The sequence below is a fragment of the Nannobrachium achirus genome (assembly GCF_963921795.1).
Source record: "Nannobrachium achirus genome assembly, chromosome: 5".
In the NCBI taxonomy this organism is placed as follows: Eukaryota; Metazoa; Chordata; class Actinopteri; order Myctophiformes; family Myctophidae; genus Nannobrachium; species Nannobrachium achirus.
The window spans coordinates 40,077,330-40,099,344 of record NC_137814.1 but is presented as its reverse complement, the minus strand read 5'-3'; the positions used below and the strand labels follow the sequence as shown (position 1 = coordinate 40,099,344).

The 22,015-nt window shown below is 41.4% G+C and overlaps 2 protein-coding genes across 5 annotated transcripts in view; one reads left to right on the top strand and one right to left on the bottom strand.

The window, feature by feature from the left end:
* gng12a (guanine nucleotide binding protein (G protein), gamma 12a) overlaps positions 1 to 7,773 on the top strand; it is a 47,834-nt gene extending 40,061 nt beyond the window's left edge. For 2 of the 4 annotated variants that reach the window (XM_080726197.1, XM_080726198.1), the window contains 3 exons: positions 5,313 to 5,359; positions 5,727 to 5,820; positions 7,575 to 7,773. In XM_080726197.1, coding sequence (XP_080582323.1) covers positions 5,728 to 5,820; positions 7,575 to 7,700 — 219 coding nt within the window. In that variant the 5' untranslated portion in view covers positions 5,313 to 5,359; position 5,727 and the 3' untranslated portion in view covers positions 7,701 to 7,773. Of the gene's footprint in view, positions 1 to 5,260; positions 5,360 to 5,711; positions 5,821 to 7,574 lie in introns of those variants that run through there. The other 2 variants (XM_080726199.1, XM_080726200.1) reach the window with 2 other exon arrangements.
* Positions 7,774 to 15,433: 7,660 nt separating this feature from the next.
* On the bottom strand, positions 15,434 to 18,009 carry gadd45aa (growth arrest and DNA-damage-inducible, alpha, a). Its single transcript, XM_080726485.1, has 4 exons — positions 17,885 to 18,009; positions 17,160 to 17,261; positions 16,613 to 16,838; positions 15,434 to 16,147 (listed from the first exon to the last, which is right to left on the bottom strand). Exons 1-4 carry the CDS (start codon positions 17,932 to 17,934, stop codon positions 16,034 to 16,036), a joined length of 492 nt encoding a protein of 163 aa, XP_080582611.1. The 5' UTR covers positions 17,935 to 18,009; the 3' UTR covers positions 15,434 to 16,033.
* Between the last annotated feature and the right edge of the window lie 4,006 nt (positions 18,010 to 22,015).

Below are 22,015 nucleotides of genomic sequence, written 5' to 3'. Positions count from 1 at the left end.
TATGTGTGATCCCTATGGGATTTGCAGTGCTGTTGTTTACGTAACTCGGCCACCCTCAACTCTTTGAGGTCAGGTGCACGTCTCTGGAAGGGCTAGTGTTTCACCATACCCAGAGGCATTGTAGTTATTCTTGTATGCCTCCTCTCTTTTTGTGGGAACCCATTTTCCTCTGTCCCTGCTAGGAATAAAGTCACTTAGGATAAGGCAGACATGTCTACAGAGTCTACATGTCTACTAGAAGATAAAATGGCTCGGTTTCATCCATGTTTATTCACCATAACTCTCTCCAGTGATGCTGTCTAGCAGGAGGAAGTGGTTTTCCCCGTATTTTATTATTTTGTACTACTGCTGCAAAAATCATTGTTCTTTTCTATAAACAACATTGGCACTCACTTTGTTACCTCCTTTTCCAACTAAAGTGCAGGGAAGTCCTTTTTTTTATGATAGCACAGTAATAGTTCCAGTGTGATCATACCATTGAATTGTTAATTATACTTAATGCTCAGCCAAGGACATGAATCAAGTGCATTGTTGTTAGAATAATATACTGCCTGTTTGCTTATAATTACTTAAAAACTAACTCAGAAGGAATGTTAATTGTGATTGTTATCATAGGATAATTTATGTGCAATTGCACAACATAGGCTCATAATGACCTTTGAACTAATGTGGTTGCCCCCTCGCCTTGTTTTTGCAAACCCTATTTTTGGGTGTAAAAGGTCTTTAATCAGCCACTCCAAAGAAGAAGTTGGACAGTATGGAGCTTCCCTTCCTTCCTTGTCCCACCCACCCCCTGTCTGCCTCTATTCCTATGTCTCTGCGCCTCTTCTGGAAACAAACAGGGAGCTGGTAGGCTCCCGCTGTAGCATCAAAGCACTGTGAAGGGCTCACATCCTGCTGTGGTAAATGGAGTCCAACAAAACAAGCCCACACAATTTAACATGTATTTTTAGACGTAAGTTATGTCTCTGTTGTGCTCTCTCCAATGCATAAGCAACACAGGGCTTCTTGCTGCTCAGCTGGCCCCCTTCTCCCTTTTTTTTTTTTTTTTTTTTTTACAGTTGGGGCTTTGGTCCCTAACTTGACCTGAACACCTCTGATGGATGCCGTTGCTAAATTGAGAGGAAACGATAGATAATGGATACAAAATAAAAACGTTCTTTACATAATGTGAGCACAGAGGCCATAATCAATCATAATTATATACCGGTATGTTTTCTTTTTTTTTCTTTCTTTTTTTTAACTCTTTGCGTGCCAGCGCCCTCTAGGGGCCAAAGAATGCCAGCGCATCTCTCATAGGCGAGCGCTTTAGCTTCCAGGACTTCAGCTTCCAGGACCTGACGTGCTCACGTTGATGCACGCCATGGAAATGTCCCGGATGAAGATGCTAACAGAATGGCTATTCCCATTTTGTCATCTAAAAGATCATTTTTGGGCGATTTCGCCGTAAATAAACCTCGCACCGCTTTCATAAAACACAAAAAAGAGATATAAGCCTTTAAAGATGCGGTCATTCATTGGATTAGGCGGAGATTGGCGATTGCGTTCGCAAATTACGGCCGGCTGGGACGTTGTTAGCTTTCGGCTAGTAGCTACAAAAATCAAGCCAGGCTTCAGAAGGCCTCTTATCATTTTATTCATTTAATTAAATAAAGCCGAACTACTTCGGGATCGGCACACTCGTGTACTCATCGGAAGCGGCGCCGAACATCAGGTGAACATTGGGGAGCTCAAAAATGTATTTTAAACCATTTTTAATGGAATATATCGTCGGACAGAGTAGAACGGCTAGCTGGCTAGCGGCTAGCGAGCCAGGACCACCCACGACTCTACAAGCAGCTCGGGGTAAGTGAATTAATAAAAAAAAGATTGTATTGGATTGAAATAAAGCCGAACTAGTTCGGGATCGGCACCAGATGAGTTAAAGAAACAAAATTTATGTATTTTTTTTTTCTCCACCTTTTCTTTGCACTGAGCTGCATTTTCAGTAATTCATTACACAAGTTCTGAGAAACAGTGCTTACAGTTCCTCTTTCTGGCTGCGTGGAACAACAAGATTTCTGGTCAAACAGTAGGGTATGTGATTGTGTGCGTGCGTGCGTGCGTGCATGTGAGAGAGAGACCAGAGAGAGAAACAGAGAGGAATCAAGAGATTGAGGGGGAGGAGAGACTCTGTAACCAGAGCTCTGAGAAAGTTCAGGGGTATAGGATGTGTCCGGTCATGTTCCCATCGCGCCTGTAAATGATTACCAGGCGGTGGAAGTGCAACTCTGGCGTTGAAACCACCAACTGACTGGCAGACTTCAAACTCTCCAACCTCTCTCGTCCAACCGCCCAACCCAGCAGCATCTGAGTCATTACACACTGCCCTGAGTTCTGTTGCCAGCCACTGCCAGGCAAGAAAAACGTTTTCATGATCTCAGGGAAATCTCTTGGATCTCTGGCTGCAGTCCTTGTTTGAATAATCACATCCTGTAATGTGAGAAAGAAGGATCTCTAACCTCTTTTTGTAACAGATTAGCTCAGTGGTTCTCAACTGCTTTGATACTGGGAGGTGAAATTTGCTTAAAATAAAGAATATGGTCCAATATTTTAAATATCAACATTTCTCTATTAATGTTCTTTTAAGACTGTTGATGGTTTAGTGCTTAAGACTCAAGTTCGCCTCCGGAACCAAACAGCCCCTTGCTGACCTGTTGAAACCCTGCCTGAAGGCTTCTTCCTGTGCCTCCCCTACGCTGTCTTCCGCTCACGTTTCCTAATGTCTGGATTTAAATATAGTGGACTGTCAGCTTCCTGAAATAATGTTCTTTATCTTCACCCTGTCAGAATTTTTTCACCATAATTTTAATTCCCAACACACTGGGTGACAAGCATGGGTAAGGTTACTATAAGTGAATCACCAACCATACATGGTAACTCCACTGTGGCTGCAGGGGTAGTTTGCTGGCTGAAGAACAGCACAATACCAATAACAGTCTCATTATATATTGTTGCCTATTGCTGTTAAAATTCCCCCTTTCATTGAATGATTTACAACCAGGATGTCACAAAGCACAGGATACACAGAAAACTATTGTAAAGAGTCTCTCACAAGCTGTGCAGAAACATGTTTGCAGAGGCCCACTCCTGTCAGTGTTTTTCCTTTTCTTTAAACTGACAGTAGAGATATTGTTTGGAATGCAGAGGAGGAAGCATTGTGGTGGGTTTTGATCTCTGGTGGACACCACCGAAACATTTCATGCCATTGTGATAAAAAAGCACTTCCTCTTGTGATTCATATCTAGTTGCCCTGCTATGGCAGCATGCAGCAGTTATTCTACACACAAACACACGCATGCATGCACGCACGAGCATGAAGGATTCCGTTGAACTGCACTTTCCAAGAGCTGTTCTGTGCCACCTGACTCATCATAAATACTAACCACAGCCTCTCTTACAACAGACTATGTTGTAAGAGAGAGTATAACATTCTGCATTGTGTAGGCACTATTGATTATATGTTGCACTCGTTTTAGATGTAGGCTTGGGCTATATGACCTTATTGGTGGTACACATGGCGGTAACAGTAAAATCCTCAGTGACAGTGTTGTCTGTAACTCAGACAGATGGCCAGCAGGCATGCAGGCTTGCATGCATACCTGCTGGCTATCCACCCATTCTTTTAGGGATGGACATCGGTATCGGCCAATATCAGAAATCGGCAGGTATCATATCAAACCGGCCAAATCGGTGATCGGCAGGTCACTGACATAAATATGCCAAAATCGGCCAATTGTATCTCTTGCACTGCACAGCATGATGCTCGGTCCTGTGACGTAAACATTAGCAAGTAGCAGCCAGTCTACTTGGAGGCAGCAGCCTACAGAATACAGATGGTGCTGATTACCTTTGCAATGTAAGGATATATTCCATAATCCTGTGTCAATGTCGTCTCCAAAAAGAAGGGGGGAAAAAAGCATGCGTCACCTGCTTTCCTCCTGCCTAGTCCAGACGGTCATATTAGACTGGATATTGTCTGTGATTTTGGATATTGTACTATTGTGATTGATTTGGCATTAGTGTTCTTCTAGCTTATTGGTACTCAAATTGAAGTATGTCTTGTAGGCCTACTTGGCCTGAAACAAAAGGGTATTGGAGCAACCCTATTTCCTAGTTCTTAGCTAAAGAAATCGGTATCGGAAAAATCGGTTTTGGCAGGTCAGACCTTCATAAAACCGGTGGATCGGTATCGGCCAAGAATTTTGCAATCGGTCCATCTCTAATTCTGGTGCCTGTTTGGTCTTGGAGGTATTTAGGCTACCATCCAAGATTCTTTAATAAAGACTCATAGTTGATTATTTCACCCTTCATAGACCCATTCCTTTATGATCCATGGCCATGGAATCATCTCCAGAATGACATTAAACTGGAGCATTTAATCAGTTTGGATGATTTCACAAGTCTAATGTCCTTCAGACTCTAAAGGCAGAGCACTGCAGTTGTTTTACTTGAGTGTCAATTTTGAGAATCAATTTTGCTTTGTGTTTTTTTTTACGGGGTAATCCCTGCTTGAATGCTTTCTTGGAGAAACCACCATGCACGTGTCAATAAGCTGTTTGTGCAACTTACCGCTGGTCCTCTCTTCTGCGTACGAGTGGTGAGTTGAGGAAACTCTCATGTCGTCACGCGTCACTGTGGGGAACAATTCTGCGAAAGACGAGGAAGCGTGAGGGGGACTGGTTGAGCAAATCACACCTGCCATTGTTTCCTCTTCTCCTGATCAACCAGGTGCACTGCTGCTGGCTGTACGAGCTTCACCGCGGCCTGCAATGCAGAATAAAACATGTTCTCATCATACTCTTGACAGGAAAAACAGTCTGATTTAAGGCTCGGAACGTTCAGTGTGTTCCGACCTACAGTGTTGACACAGCATCCTCGCTTCCCTCACCAAGCTACAGAGCCACACTGGAGTGATCATTTAAATTTGGACCCTTTACAGGTCCATCTTTAGACTCTCACAGCTAAATGATCACAAAGAAATGTCCCATACGCGCATTCTCATGTTCAGTAATAGTACAGTATGTCCCAACATTGTGTTCCCATCAGCTTGGTTTGTGAATTGTTTGTTATGACAAGCAAGTTGGCGATTTGCCAAACGGCCGGCAAAGTGTCATCATTGTCCTTATCGTCTGCTTCCTACTCTTTGACAGAAGTGTGGTCTGAAATAATGAGCAGGATATTCTGTGTGTTGCTGCAAGCCTCCGAGGACAGAGTAAACCTCTGCAGCATGTTGTTACTGAGTTTGAATGTTTCTGCTCTTCTTTCAACAGGACCAACTCACGCTCCATACGGCTTGACCTGAGAACTGCACTATAAGGTGAATGAAGTATAGAATAACAAAACACACTAATTTACCCTGTATTCGGCTATTTGATCTGTATATCAGACCTAGCATTTTCTTGTTTGTTAGTAAGTTAGTTAATAGTTAGCTGGTTCGTTGTTCATCCCAATAGGGAATGATGATTCACTTTTTGCTGTCGCCTATGCTTGTTTTGGCAGTTGTTCTTTGTTTACTAGCGTAACTTCAGTTTGACAGATTTGACAGAGTTGTTTTCTTTACATACATTTCTTTTCTGACACATAACGCCTACTTCCTTTGCAATTTCTCCATTTGTGTTTTTGCTTTCGTCTAAGAAAGGTTTCAGACACACTTTCTTTTCCTAACGCAGTGTTTTATTGCCCAGGATGTCTTCGAAGACGCCCAGTGCCAACAACATAGCCCACGCCAAGAGGACGGTGCAGCAGCTCAGGATAGAGGCCAGCATCGAGAGGATAAAGGTGCGTGAAGATCACACATTTTATTCATATATACAGTATAATATACACCAGGGTTCCCCAATAGGCGGCCCGTGAGCCATTTGCGGCCCGCGGGGGGCTACTGTCTGGCCCCCACCAACCCCAGTAATAGTGGTGGTATAAGAGCAGCAACAACACTAGTATATCGTCGTTGTCAGCTGGAAATCTCGTATCTCCAAATTTGTACGTTCTTTCGCAAATCATACAAGGCCGTCGCACAAAAGTAGTGAAAACAGCAGATCTACAGTGCGAGGCGTTGTGTGCTTGTAGATCGGCTGTTTTCACTAGTTTAAATAATTTTAAAAATTATAAATTCAAAACGAACGGTTTTGGACATACAAGATTTTCACCCCACAATGACGATATCTGAACTGTCGCTGGAGTAGCAGGAACGCCGCCGTCTCCCCCTGCAATGTTGTGGCCTTCAGCTTGGTACCCTAGACATAATTCGGCCCTTGGGGAAAACTAATTGGGGAACCCTGATATACACATTACAGTCATGTGGAATTATTGCCTGTGTCTGTGTTAACCACATGAACCCTGGCATCCCTATTTTGGTCATAACAGGCAAACATTTGGTGAAAATGGCAGATCTACAAGCTCACAACATGTCACAATGTGTTTTGAGCTTGTAGATTCTTTTGGCCAAGAGACGTGTAAGTAAGCAATTTACCCCGAGTGAGAGGACATTATGCTCTGATAATGTCCTGTGTGAGGGGGTGATCGGACGAGGCGAAGCCGAGTCCGATAACACCCTCACACAGGACATTATCAGAGCATAATGTCCGACCCCGAGTGGTAAATAGCTTCTCTACCACTTTTTCCCTTATACATGAAAGAAAACACATAGTTGTAACTTGCAAGGATCTTAAGTTACAATCATTATTGCCTATAAAACTTCCGCGAGACAGCAGATAGTTCCACCAACAACATCTTCTACTCACCAACAGATGGCGCCAACTCCATACTAATCCATGCGTCTAGCTTACAGCTAAGCTAACGTCAGTTAGAAGTACCGTTCCGGCCGTAAATAGAGGCTGTTCGCTTCCAGAAAGGCATAGGTTCAGAGAAAAGGGGCTTTAAAGTTGGCGGATTGCATTGGATCCAAATAAATCGGCGACTATAGCATGCACGTTAGTAAACATAGGACCGTTGCCACGGTCATTTGTTGGTTGGGGGAAAGGTGTTCCGACTACCTCCTGAAGTCCCCGGATGTACACTGAGGCGCATTGATCTCGGACAAGTCCTCACACAACTTTGCGGCAGTTGTTCTGTCATAACCTCCGGAATTTAGCCAATCAGAATCCAGTATTTGAACACGTGACTCGAAAAAGTGGTAGAAAGGGAAATAATAAGGAGGTGACCAAGTATAGACCCCTTGAAGACTCCAGTCAACAACAAAGATAGGCTTTAAGTGGTTAAATGTTCCAAGCCAAAACATTTTTTTTTTTACTTTGCCTTTAAAACATAATGCTAACGAATGGTATTAATCAATTACAATTCTCATGTCAGTATCATGGTCAGTAAATAATGTTGATGTTCTGATTATTAGTATACCGATTTCGCACTTGGGAGCGACTGCTAAATATCTAAATTGTAAATTGTAGTAACTCTTGATAAGGATGTACGTGTGTGTGTGTGTGTGTGTGTGTGTGTGTGTGTGTGTGTACGTGTGTGTGTGTGTGTTTGTTTGTTTACGTATGTGGGTTTGTGTTCACCATCCGTTTGTCCTGCAGGTGTCCAAGGCTTCAGCAGACCTCATGAATTACTGTGGCGAGCACGCAAAGTTTGACCCTTTGCTCCAGGGTATCCCGACTTCAGAAAACCCCTTCAAGGATAAGAAACCCTGCACTATATTGTAGTTGATGCCATTTAGCCTATTTTGTGTCTGTTTTTTTGCTTATTAATGTGTCTGTTTTTTGTTTGTTTGTTGTTTGAGAGGGGTTAGGGGGTGGGTAGGTGGGGGTTGGGAGATAGACTGTTTTAAAAAATATCACTATATCATTCCCTTATTGTCATGTTTTCTGTAATGATTTCACCTAGAATGAATTATCTCAAAATCAACGATCCGCAATCAGCCAAGTAATGTGACATGGCCACCTTGCCTCCTTCTATTAATGGAAGAAATTCTCCCACTGACCACTGGACAGGTTGGTAAAATAGTATGGAATATGAAAAAGCACCTGCCAGTTATTGATAAGGGTTGTGATTGTCATCTGAATAACTGAGACTCACTGGGACTATGGACTGGGTGTGACATTCCGGAGTGGTGACTGTTGAGATCTGCCTACCTATTACTCAGTGAATTTATATAGCCCAGGTTTCCTTCCTGGCCTTTAGTCACGTACAGTACCTGTTGAACATCACATCACATTGTTTCTGCTACAGTATAATGTCTTAAAGGCCCACCATCAACACATCTGGGTTGTATGACTGCTTGAAATTCACTGTAACTGAATACAGGGTCAGAGTGTATATTAATAATAATTCCAGATTTGACTCATGTTTACCACCTCCAAAGATGGTAAACGTTAGTAAAATCTGGAATGTTCGTTTAACTCTGAGAGTGTAAAAATACACTTGTAAGTAGGGATGGGGCAATCAGGTTTTTTGGAACCGATCACCTAAGTCTGATCACCCGATACCGATCAATCACCGATCCGATCAAGTGGGGCAGTATTGTTATTTATAAAGGCTGTCAATCGATTAAAATATTGTATTTGCACAAAATAGCACAAAATAACCATGTAAACAAAATATAATATAATATATTACATTTACATATCCTGTCTTGAACAAACTACAAAATGTCTTAGCAGTAGCAGTGATGTTAGGTTTTTAATGTAGTTAGTTCCATTTGATTGGATCCCAGGAACAATTTAATTCCTAAGGAAACGTTTTCCCATTCAGACAGTATGGCAATATTGTCTGCCCTTATTTTCAAGGCGAAAAACAAACCATGTCAGAGAGTGACACTATATATAATATGCCACTGATCGGAACGGCGAATTTACCTTTTGATCGAAATCACCAATCAACACCGATCAGTCATATCATGCCGATCCGAGCCATTGCTGATCGATCGGCATCATCCCTACTTGTAAGGGCACGGTCACAACACACCTTTATGCTACCTATGAGGAGAATGGGAATGGAGTGGTTTGCTGCCATTTGTGAATTTCTGAAGAAAACATAAATAAATAAACGCTTAATTTAATTGAAATGCATTGGCAGAATCTGCCCTCATAGGTCAAATAAAAGTGTGGTGTGACCGTGCCCTAAGGGTTAAATGAAGACTGGTTGTTACTGTGTGATAACAATGTGACAGTTTTGTGTTTTGCTGAAATTGATGCCATCAAGGTTTGTTTTAGTTCTTTAGTTTTTTACTTCCTCACAGTATTGTAAAGCAGTGCTGTACAGCAGTGGAATCAACATTAATTGAGTACTTTTAGGAACCCTTGTTCAGTAATCTAAAATGTGTATGGTTCAGATTTAAGGTACGTGCAGTATATGCGATGGGTTTTGTATTAACATTGTATTAAGATTACAGACAAAAATATGAATATTTACAAAAAATACTTTCATCGGATTGCAGATCCCTCTGAAAACTGCATTAGACATCTGGTGTCAGGTAGATCAGTGGTTCTCAGTTGGTTGGCTTCGAAATTGGACCCTCGTCTGATGTTTGGTGCCATGACGTCAAGAAACTATTCACTAACACATACTGCACAATATTACACACTTCATCTCACAAGCCACTTTTGGGTCCCAACCCAGCGATTGAGAACCACTGCCTTGGACAACCTAGAGTAGAACCCTGGTGTCCTGCACAAACCTTGTGTATCCAGTATTTTGTTTTGACAAGAAGGTTTTATGACCATGGGACCAAACCAAGCATTCGTAACTCAACTGTTAACATGATTGAGATAAGTCACCAGAATTTCTTAATTGGTAAAATGTTTACCTTTACATTTGGAAATACATGGCGACCCGGCCTAGATATTGGAACTGCCTTTACACAACAGTGAGCCATGCTGCCTTGCAAATACAAGAAAGTTATTTTAGGCAACTCGATGTGTCTTAGAAAGATTTGAGGCACATGTAATGTTGGCACAAGCACAATGCAGTCAATTAATGTAGTACTTTGACTCAACTTCCCCTGGATCGTTCCGATTGTCTCTTGTACAAATGTTCTTGCACACAAAAGCCTTAAGTCCGATTTATATCATCAAAGTATAAATTGAGCTTTGCCTGTATGCCTTGTATATTGAACTTGTCTTACTTGGAGTATTTTCTTTAACAACAAAAGATATTTCTATCTACTATTTCTATCTCTGTGATGAAAGTAATTTGTAACTATATTGTTGTGCCATTGTCTACACGTTGTCATTAACAAGAGATGTTTGATTATATTTGACTACCTGGTGCTACAGATTTCAGCATTGGTATTGTTGCCTTCTCCAAAGGGTAGTTTATAAAGTTTTGAAATCATCAAGGTCAATTGTGTTTTTAATACAGTTTCCTCGAATAATGTATTCTTCAGAACAGTTAATAATAAATCATTAATTTACAGTATGACACTTAAATATGCATATAGATCACAACTATCACAATATAGTTTCCATACATTGAGCAACCCAGTAATGGCCTTACTGCACATTGACAGACTAATGATTTAAACATTTTAATGTGTAAATGTACTATCTTTACTGACACATTGACCATTGTATGGAGAATGTGTGACAAAGATCATATGCAGCACCGTACTGCACTCATTCGGTGTAATACTGCACTAATCTCTGAATAAAATGCAGTCATGTTAACCTGGTTTTGACCTGTTATTGTGGCTTATCAAGTGAAGAGAGAGAACCCATTTATCAGCTTCAATGTGTTATTGGTTACCACTAAATATTGAACCTAAAGGGATTTAAATATTAGAGCCAGCTACAAACTTGGAAAAATCCTCAGCATTGGTTTTGAGCCAGGAACCATCTGTTTTACAAAGATGCAGAGTGAACATGGTCCACTCCACAGTGTGTCTTTGAACCGAGGACCTTTGCATTTCTGGCACACTGACACATCTCCTGCACCACAAGTGGGGCCTTTCAGGCTTTGAACCTATAATGTCTAACCCTATTAATTTCTGAAAGGGTTCAATAAGACCTATAATGAGCCTACATAGCCTATGGAATCAGAGGTTTCACATTTGCATGTAGCTATAGTGTGTTTCTCACATTACAGTTCAGAGGGACTCCAGTCAGTTAAGGATATCTATAAATAAACCTTCCCAAGGTTATCTATAGCCTCCCTTGCGTCTGTTTCCTCTCATTAGCTTCTGGCCGAGCAGTCATGTTTTTTTTTTTACTGTACTACTACCTATGGATGAACTACACCCAACCCTCTCACCATTGCAGCCTCAGAGCACTAGCACGAGGCTAAATATAAGAGGGCTAAATATAGAAGTGCCTAACACATGGTTTCCGCTCTTGGAGAGATGAGGAGCTATTTGGGGGAAAACACTGACCTGGTCTAAAAGCTTGTTTTGATTATCTGCTGGTGGTCACTTGGGTCTCTCTGACCTTGTCTGTCGCCAGGCAGAGAAACACTGTACACAAAGGGAGATCAAATAGGAGCAATATCTACTGTCAGCTAAAGTTGCAAATGTACAAATGCAGAATACTGGCAATTACTCCAGTCATTTCCCCATACATGATGTGAGATAAGAAAATTATACTGTTGGATTATCTATTGTGAGGATGATCTTAAATGAAATACTGTGAGGTTACTCTCCTGTTACTTCTCATGCATTGTTTCATTTACATGGTATTTTTGTTCAACTATGCTGCAGGGATCAGACAGGTAGTAGGCCAAGTTAGGATTCAGGATATTCTTCGGCACCGTAGACACATTATGAGAGGCTACTCATTACTGTCCATTGTGTCCAACACCTCAAAACACCAAGCCAAGCATAATACTGTAAATGTTCTCTTTGTCCTATGCTTTGACCAAATCAAAGATCAGCTTCACAGTAGATTGATTAAACCCAAAAATGTATATTAGTAGTGAAGTACTGACTTTCCCAAATATGTGCTAATATGAGGCAGGATGTTGTGCATCAGCATGCGCGGATGCACCCAAAAAGGCATGCAGCATGTGACCCTCCACAGAGCCTAGACTACATGGCAAATCCTATCTCTCATTGTGCAGCAATGCGAGGATGATGATAGGGAAGCATACGCCTGTGTGCCTGGCAGGCAAGTCCCACTGACAGCGTGCCTCTGTTCAAATCTGGCTGAGCAGTTACAGTGTGTGCTGGAATGTGCTGATGTGGGGAGGGGGAGGGCAGGGGGGCAAGCAGAGGATGAGGCTTGGGGTATGTGAGCGAAGGTGTTGGCACAGTGAACCAAGCACCACCTCTACTCTTTTGGCAGTTCCCATTACCCATAGAGCTACAGAGAGGACAGTTAAGCCTAAAGTGATTTGACTGACTGCCCATGGTGCTCTATACATTTTAACCCTCAAATTCTGCAGGGCTACATCAGCATATTCAAAGCCACCATCCGCCATAGCCTAGCACAGCTAAGCAATCCACCCATGTTAAAACAAGGTGGGGATGGGGCGCCCGCTGGCCTACTGGTCCAGGCGCATACCACTTAGGCATTGCCACATAGGCATGGATGCCTGGCAGCATTGCCGGTTCGATTCCCGATCCGGACTACCTTTGCCGCATGTTACTCCCCACCTCTCCCCCCCATTTCCTGTCAAGGTGGGAATGGTATACTGCAGTTAGTTAGTTGCATTAATATATATAGTCTGGCCATGGGCTACATCCGCCATTCAAAGGTGCAGTGAAGTGGTTTTGAGTTGTGTTCGTGCAACTTCCCACTAACAGGTTGTATGATGGTTTTTGAATACATCAATCTTAACAGTAATTTCACTATTTTGACCTACAGAGGTAATTTACTACAGCACTATCTTCTCTTGATATGCACTTAAAATGGGAGCGCTGCATTGATTTGTGAAATCTGAATTGATTAGACAAAGATGACCTCATATTGAGCAGAGCACATGACATCACCTGGCTCGTAATATACAAACTGGATGTATTAATGATGAATGGACTGGTCAAGGAAGACTATTTTAAAATAGAAATATGCTGCCTTTTTATGTACCAAACTCATATTATTTTTACCAAAAAAGACTGTCATGTACAATGCACAGTTCATTTTAAAAATGTCAACCATAAGGTTTTTCCATATCAAAAATAGGAAAAATCTAAAAGCAGATCTACAAGTTCACAACGTGTCACATCACAAGCTTAAGATAATCATAGCTAATGTATTTAAGTAATAACATACTGTCTGCTACTAGTACTAGATCATAGTGATTATGCTCAGGGTTGTTGAACATGAACATGGGCTGACAGGGGCTATCAGGCCAATGCTTATAGACTTATTTTGTTTAATATTTGTCATAAATGCAATTGGCTCCTTTCAGCAAATGCTAATCCCTTGTGACAATCGGTGAGTCCGGACAAGAGAGATTCAGTGGGAAAGTGCCAACACAACACTTAGATCAGCCATCCTGTCTTAAAATAACCGTTCCCCCTGGTTCATTATAATACCACATGACATCAGTCAGTGTCAAAACCTTCAGTCACACGGCTGAGGATACCAACAGTGCAGATGACCTTTAACACAGTACCCAAGAGAACAACATTGTTGTCTCGCCCTTTAAAGGACACAATAACTTCTGGACAGTATGAGAAAGTTGTAATCACCTTATGGAATGTTACGAGAATATGATAGTTTAGTATAATCAGTTTTTCTTATATTTAGTTTTTGATGTTTTGAAATGGATCCCGCTATTATAAGAGAGGTTCCTGAGTTACTTCTGAGTCTGACCTGTGGGGAACTCTATCAATGTGTACAGAAAATAACCACAGAATGAAATAGTGTTCACACAGATCAACATGGGAGAAGGCAGGCTGTAGTGGCCATGGAGGTTAAGTGTTAAATTACCATACTATTCAGGTCAAGGTGAAATAGTATAATATATGACACATTGTCAATAAAGCTTGATAAATAAAGTCATATGATTTCCATCATGTGGAATCCCAAGGTCAGTCTGTACAGTCAGTGTACAGTGTCTCTCTGATTAAAGGTTAGATAGGCGAGGCTCCTCTTCTCGTGACCATGATTCTGCACTTACCAAGTTACCATGGGGAATGCCTTCCTTACATCACATCACCTCTGTGACATTGGCCAGCTACACTGCATGTGACACAATAGGAAAAGGAGGGGGGCAGAAGGAGTCCTTCAGACTGTTTAAAGCCTGATTTATACTTTTATTTTCAGTGCACGACACTGTCGTGTGACCATTATTTTTTATTTTTTTGCCCTGTCCAAACTCTCCTGAACTTGAATGCAGCATCTTGTGTTGAAAGAATTGCCCTCTCTGTGTAGAAATCCATGCTGTTACACCACATCTCCAGTATTGAATTGATTATATTAGTTCAGTGTGGTATCAAGTACCGAAAATAGCTGACCTCCAAGTTCACAACGTGTCGCAGGCGCAGCATCTTGGAGGTCTGCTATTTTCACCAAAAGGCCCTTTTAGAAATGTCAGCCCCTCACTCTCTAACATTCTCTGCACGTCCCAGCGTACGACAGAGCATAATGTAGGCATTACACAACCTGGTTGCATGCGATCATCTCATTTACAAACCTTAGAAATTCCAAGCATGCAATGTAAGCCACACCTTTAATTCCATTGTAAAGTCCAGAGAAAGTCAACAAATGGCTGGTAAAAGCTTGAAGGTGATAATACTTTTGTAACATCACTAAATGTAGCTTGAATAATGCAAAATATATGCAATGTCCAGTTATGTGGAGTATGTTTATGTAATGTCCACAGTATATTTAATGATTTATTGGTCTGTTATACTTTGGGGAAAAAAAACATGCACTGAAATTACACAATTCTTCTTTAGTAAAGCATTAATAATTGTGTATTCAGTTGTTCTTGTCTCATCAGGGCACACATGACAGTCAAAAACGGGCTCTATTCAAAGAAATCACCTGGCTAAATTGTCCAACAAATCTCTGGGTTTGAGTGAAAGGGGAATCTGTGCGGATGAATGAGTGTGGTCCTGCTGACCCAGGCAAAACCCACAGCAGAGAACGGCAAGGATTATTGTTCTGCTTCCAGCACAGAGATGTCACCAAGGACAGCGTGACCCCTCTGATCCACACGTGACTCCTCTTTACAACTGTTTGCTGGGGAAAGGGGGGGGATTGGGATTCACCTCTGCTTTGTTACATTTCCAGAAATGCAAAATGAAAGGACAAGGAAAGCCATATAGTTCTGGTTCAAAATCTGTTTTTATTGAACACAATGAAAACGGTGTCTTTTTATAAGAATTTGCAAATATTTAAGAGTAAAAAAAAGAAACATAAATACACTTAAATATCATTAGAAATAACTTAACTTGTAGAAAACAACTGTGCCACTTAAAAACCAGCAGGCACCTGAAACACTGAACACACAGAACATATTCTTCACTGTTCATTGGATATTTAGCCCTTCCCTTTTTAAATATAATATATATATAAAAAGAATAATAATAATAATAATGATAATAACAAAAACAACTGTAACAACACCAACAATGTAAATGAAAGTGAAATTTCAAAGGTCCAGTGTTTCAACAAGTGCTTTTGTTTAAGCGGAGATAGGTTCTAAGGCCTTCGTCCCCTCAACCACAGTGCTTGAGTTTCTCTCCACTTTTTCCACAAGTGCCATGCCCTTGCCACACAAATACATGTTATAATCCATATACAGTGTCCTCCTTTACATTAACCAGCACAGAGGCTTTTTATTGCCTTAATAAAAAAAGTGCCTTGCTGTCTCGTTTGGTTGCCAAGGCCAAGTGTCACAACTCCCTGACAGTCCTGACGCGTTGGAAAACCATGCCCATTTTATTATTCAACACATCCCAACAAGATTGCAGGGTCTTCATCGTTATTCCTCCAAATTCATTAAGTTTGGTGCTGCTGCGGATTGATTATCCCACCAGCAATGCTTTGGGATTTGACCCCATGGTGGAAACGGGTCCCATCAGCGTTCACACCACTCTTACTATGCAGATAACAGAACCATTGATGGTCTTTGCTGCTGCTGGTAGCGAAACTGTTCATCGTTCAGGTAAGTTAATGATGGGCACCCACTGGTCCATACACCGGCTCTCCCTGCAGAAGTGATTCACTTTGCTCAAAGCAGGGTCCTTCCACTGTGAAGCGTGTGGGCTCTGATAAAATCAAGAAAATGGGAGAGAAAAGAGGAAAGCTTTAATAATTTGCATGTATATTTACATAGGATTTTTCAGGTCCCATAAAAACAATGCTGAAATTCTCCACAGATAATGTGAAGGGGAGCAGGTGTAAGTAGTAAATGTTTACAGCTGTGCATGAGGGCATGTTCTGGCATGTCCTTCATAGAAATGAAACTCGCATTCTTGGAAATGGCAGTTGCAAGGCTATGGTGCAGTTTACACAATGAACATTGCTGCAATTTCACATTCAGCCTGATTACTATGCAAAGTCCTGTAAAATGATTGCTTGTGCATATGTGCATATAACTACAAACAAACACAATTACAATACAATTACACAAACAGAAATATTGCATAGACAAAATGCCTTGACAAGATTCATCAACAGTCTAAAGCTCATTCCACATAGAAGGGAGAGGGTGCAGGGTAATTGGTACTTACAGTGACCAGGACACAGTGCAGGTCCATGGGCTCTCCTCCAGTCTGCTTCGCCCCTCCACCTACACCGAGGATCTTTGCTAGGCGGCTGGTGTTGTTCACCCTCAGGATGTTGATGTCATTCTCACAGCAGAACGCCTGAATGAGTGTGAAGTGGATCTGGAGGGCCACGTCTTTTACATCATCGTCATCCGTAGCCAGAATACAAAGGACCACGTTATCAGGATCTCTGAAGTTTGGAAGAAAAATAGTGTTACTTTTTTGTACGTTTTTAAGCCTTTCTCTCTTAGTTGTTTTGCAAATTTGCAAAGGAATTAATACAATAATCTCATGTGTAACATGTAAAATGTGCAAACCCTTTCACAATTATTTAATTTTATATCAGAGGGGTGGTTTGGTTTAAGTCATATATTTAGTCAGTTTGATGATTATTTGTTGTTTGGACATTTTAATGGCTCCTAGGTTTGCAGTGAAAGTAAAGGTTATCCGAAACAACCATGCATTGATAAGAAGTGTGGACTTCTGTGTTATAGCTGATAAGTACACTTACACATTGAGTGACTTGGCTGCTTCATAGACTCCAACAGTTATGCAGCCCTGTGGTAATGCAGAGCTGAGGACCTCCTCCAATGCTTTCGCCACAGAATCCATTCTGCAACACAATGAGAATACATGTCAGTTCAGTAACAACTAAAGTTAAATCACACATTCCAGTCTTTGCTTTGTGCAGCTGTCTGCTCATGCTAGGCTTTGCTATAGCTAGCCTGCACCCGACGGAACTGACTGACAAGACAGTAGGCTATACATTATTTGACAGTCATCATGTAAAATAACACATTTCGCACTTGCAAAAAGATAGAAAACGCACATTCTTAGCTTTGCTTTTAACCAGAACATGTTATCGCAGGCAAATGAAATGTGCACCGGTGGGTTAGATAAGTTTTCGCTTGCTGGAAGTACCTCGTGACGTAGAGTGGCTCAACCAGCAGAGAAAGTGTCCTTCGAATATTTCATACACTAAACACGAATGATAAGTAAGATAACTTCTGATATTCAACGTGTATCACTACTTATGCTGCATATTAACTTCATATCCTAGCTTGCAAACGGTGACAACTTGTTTTAAATTACGAATAGTGTGCACGACCGCATGTCGACGACCGAACAAAGTCCTGTACACTACTACACATGCACTCTCACTGACGGCACGCCGGCCGGCCCGGACAGGACATGTGTTATATGTCTAATGTCTCATTAAATTAGATGTCTGCATACCTTTCTTGTGAATAATCCCCAGTTAGTTCCTCAAACGTCATGTTGTACATATAAAATCCAAGTCCACCGTGCACGTCCAGAGAGCAAGCTAGTGATGCTGATGGTTGTCTTTATGCTCCTCTCCGTCTGACTGTAGTATCTCGACAAGCACGCACGTACGCACGCTCAGATGTGTCGTTCACAAACTGGGAAACAAATCTGGTGACTTCTCATGAGTCTCCTGCACAATGCTGTTGTTACTGTCTCATTTGCATACGCGCGACGATTGGCCGCGAAAACAGCAGCAACAGTTATGAGCCGAGCTGATTGGATGGCCTGCCCGGCAAGGCGTGGCCTGTCTCCAACTGGGGTTGCCGCAGCTGCAGGCAGCAGATACTGTCTGTAAAGTCATAAAACTGAATTCATAATGCTATATTTCACAAATGAACTTGTATGCATGTTATAATTTGTTTTCGTTATGTCAGTAAGACACTCCTAAAGTTGAAATATAGTTGAAGTTTGCATATAAAGGTACCGGACAGTACAGAAACAGTTCACTGATACAAGGTCTACTAAAAGGATAAAGACCACAAGAAAGCTCAATGGCTTGTTTAAATTGTGGTCCCTTTGTAGCCTACTCAATTCATACAAAATAGGATAGAGATGCCTGCCTAAATCTAAACGTGAACACATTTTTACTTTATTACCTGATAACAGAGGACAGACATACGCTGTTTGGTGGTGACTACAGCTACAGTTTTACACAATTAATTAATTCACGTCTCGGCGAGTCCCTAAACTGAGTGAGACTGTGAGTCAGACTCAGAGGACATGGCAACCGGAGGGGAGGGGGGGGGGGGGGGGGGGGGTGACTGGACGTCTGGACCGTTCACGAGCGAGCGAAAACCAGACGAAACCGCGCGCAGGTGATGGACAGAATCCAAAGGATTGGCATTGGCGCCAGAGAAAAGCAAACATGTAGGATAATAAAAAGAAAAAACTCAACACCGATTTCTGCCTCAAGTGCGTGTAATAGGCCTACTCTTTAAAGTAGTCGATGAAACAATTAGTCTGACTGGAACAGATTGACGTGACCTTCCATTATAGGCTACAGGCTATGGTATCAAATATCAACTGGTTATGATGTAATTATTGGTCCTTTTTAGTTCCAGACCGCATTTGGTGTAGAGCATTTTCTGGATCTGACTGATCATGCACATTTCTAAACATGTAGGTCTATATCTATTCTCTGCATTATGGGTTCCAAAATGAAACAAGGATTGTCGATTCTGAACAGAATTTCTCCAAACCCTGATAAGGACTTGGCTGGGTTTGCAAGCCATGGTGTGCATACATAGGCCTACCCTTAATATCAAAGTCATCGATCAAATTTGTTTCAATATTGTTTTTAAATATAGGCCTATCTATATATAATTTGCAGTTGAATCTGAAATCAACTTTGAAGTTCAAGTTGTGACGTGCTGTGATTCTGTGAACAAGCAGGGAGAGAAAGGTGATTATGTCGCATCCTGGTGGTTGCATTCCAGACATTTTAAGGACATTTTTTTCTTATGTCTTATGACTTAAATAAAACAGAGAAATAAATAAATGGGTCTGTTCCCAGAAATGGGTGTAACCATCAGTGCTACTAGGCTACCGGTAGTTATTGTTTTTTTTCTGAGAGTGTGGGAAAGTGCAGTCCCGGTAATTGTTGTGACCTACTTTCACTGCTCCAGAATAACCTGAGACCTGAACCAAAGATCACGTTTTCCCTCCTTTAATTTAAGATTGTTGTGTAGGCCTACTATATGCAGAAATGCTTAAAGCTTAAATTGGGAGTCAGCTCTCACTAGATGTAAAATTAATGAGATTTTGTGATAGGCCATGGTAAGATGAAATATTGATTGTTTAATTCCCATGCCACTTGACTTAAAGGTAATTTATATACTGTAAAAGGTAGGCTATCCCTACAACCCTTGAATAGTCCAATATATTTTAACCAGCATTAACCTCAGCATCCATATTCTCGTGGGATCATCATCATCATCATCATCATCATCATCATCATCATCATCATCTACAAGTTCACAACACAGTCCAAGTACAGATGCATCTCAGGTCCAGTTTACTAAGTCTTCAGGGTTTAAGTGGTTAACATGGACACCTCTTTTCTCTAGAATTCAGATTACCAAAGTAACATGTGTCAAATAATGCTTTCTTGTATTTTTAGCCCATGAAAATCATGTGCTTTAAGGAGGGCATTCACGTGTGTCATGATACACCATAGGAGAGGGATGTTTCTTAAAGCCCACTGAAGGTCAATTACTGTATGTATTACTCTATTATCAATTTCTGTCTTGTAATATAACCATTTCTCCACTGGATGGAGAGAGAGAGCTTTGGCCGAGAGAAGAGGGGTCTTCAACGTTTTCAGGCCAAGGACCCCTTAGTTGAGAGAGATATGAAGCAGGGACCCCCACAACCTTTCATAGATTCCATATAGTTTCATCGTTTGACAGCACAATCATCAGAGTATTTTGTATTCTGTCAATTTGTGTTTTCAGATATTTAACCACTTGAACCGTCAATACTTAATAAAGTTGACCTTTCACTCTGTACTTGGTCTGCTATTTTTCTCCTTTACAAAACCTCAAAAATAGCTGATCTACAAGCTCACAAGGCATCTGCTATTTTTGTCCAAAGTTCTCAGAATATGGATGCTAGGATTCAAGTGGTTAATAAAAAAAATCACACAAAGATTTGGAGGACCCCCCTGAAGTGACTGAGTACCCCCTAGGGGTCCCGGACCCTCTGTTGAAGACCCTTGAAGTAGGATATAGTGGTGGTGAATGCAATGCCGCTTCATTACATACTGTACGGTACAGTATTTCTATAAATTACAAGTTGTGGTGGTGGTGTTTTTGGCAGGAACGTAGATGCAAATCTGCATTGTTAGGCAACCGTTTCTGTTATGTGTGACGTCAGGCCTACTCGGGAACCACTCAAGTCGAGGACAATGAGACTGTTCAGTCAGACTGTGCCCAAGTTGTACCCAAGACACGCACGCACGCACGCACGCACGCGCACACACACACACACACACACACACACACACACACACACACACACACACACACACACACACACACACACACACACACACACACACACACACACACACACACACACACACACACACACACACACACACACACAGACAGACAGACAGACAGACAGACAGACAGACAGACAGACAGACAGACAGAGACAGACAGAGATTTGGTGAATTAATACATAATTTAGATTGATTTGGTATAAAGGTATTCTGTATCTGTCTCAGAGTTTTACATTTTCCAGCTTAACATCTATGCTAGTGGTGGAGCAGCAATAAACCATAATTCAGAGAGGGAGACCTTACATAATGGTGCCACCTGTCCATTGAATTCAATAGGTGCTATATTACAACAACATGCTGTGATTCGTATTCTCTATGTTGTGTCTGTTTTTGTGAAGGATAGATATACTGTATGGTGTGCATATTTGCTCTGTGATTCAGAGAAAATAGCTGATCATAGCCATTATCTAAAATGAATTATTATAATTTGCACCAGAGAACCCTCCTCCTGTCACCTGCCAGTTCAAACCGTTTCATTGACCTTCCCCGTTATCAGGCCTAATTACAAAAGTTTATAATTCAGGGGTCTTCAACAGGGGATCCGGGACCCCTTGGGCAGGGGTTCCCAAACTGTTTTGGCTCAGGGCAACCCTATAAATATTATTTTCATCCGAGGCACCCCTATATTATATTCATCATTTTCACTCCCTGGCCAACACCTTATATTTATGCCATATTTTAGCAATTATGTTGCCAGGAAATAATAGCCATTTTGATTAGAACTGACTGAAAATAACTTGTAGTTTAAAATGATACTAAATATTGTTTTAGGTGTCCAAATGAATTCCAAATATTATCAAATAATCTCGCGGCACCCCTGGACTGGCATCACGGCACCCCAAGGTGCCCCGTCACCCACTTTGAAAGCCCCTGCCCTAGGGGTCCTCAGATCTGCCAAATCTTCAAGGTCAAGTTTCAAGAAAATACAAATAACATGAATCTAACATACACTGATGACAGGGCTGTCAAAAAACGAA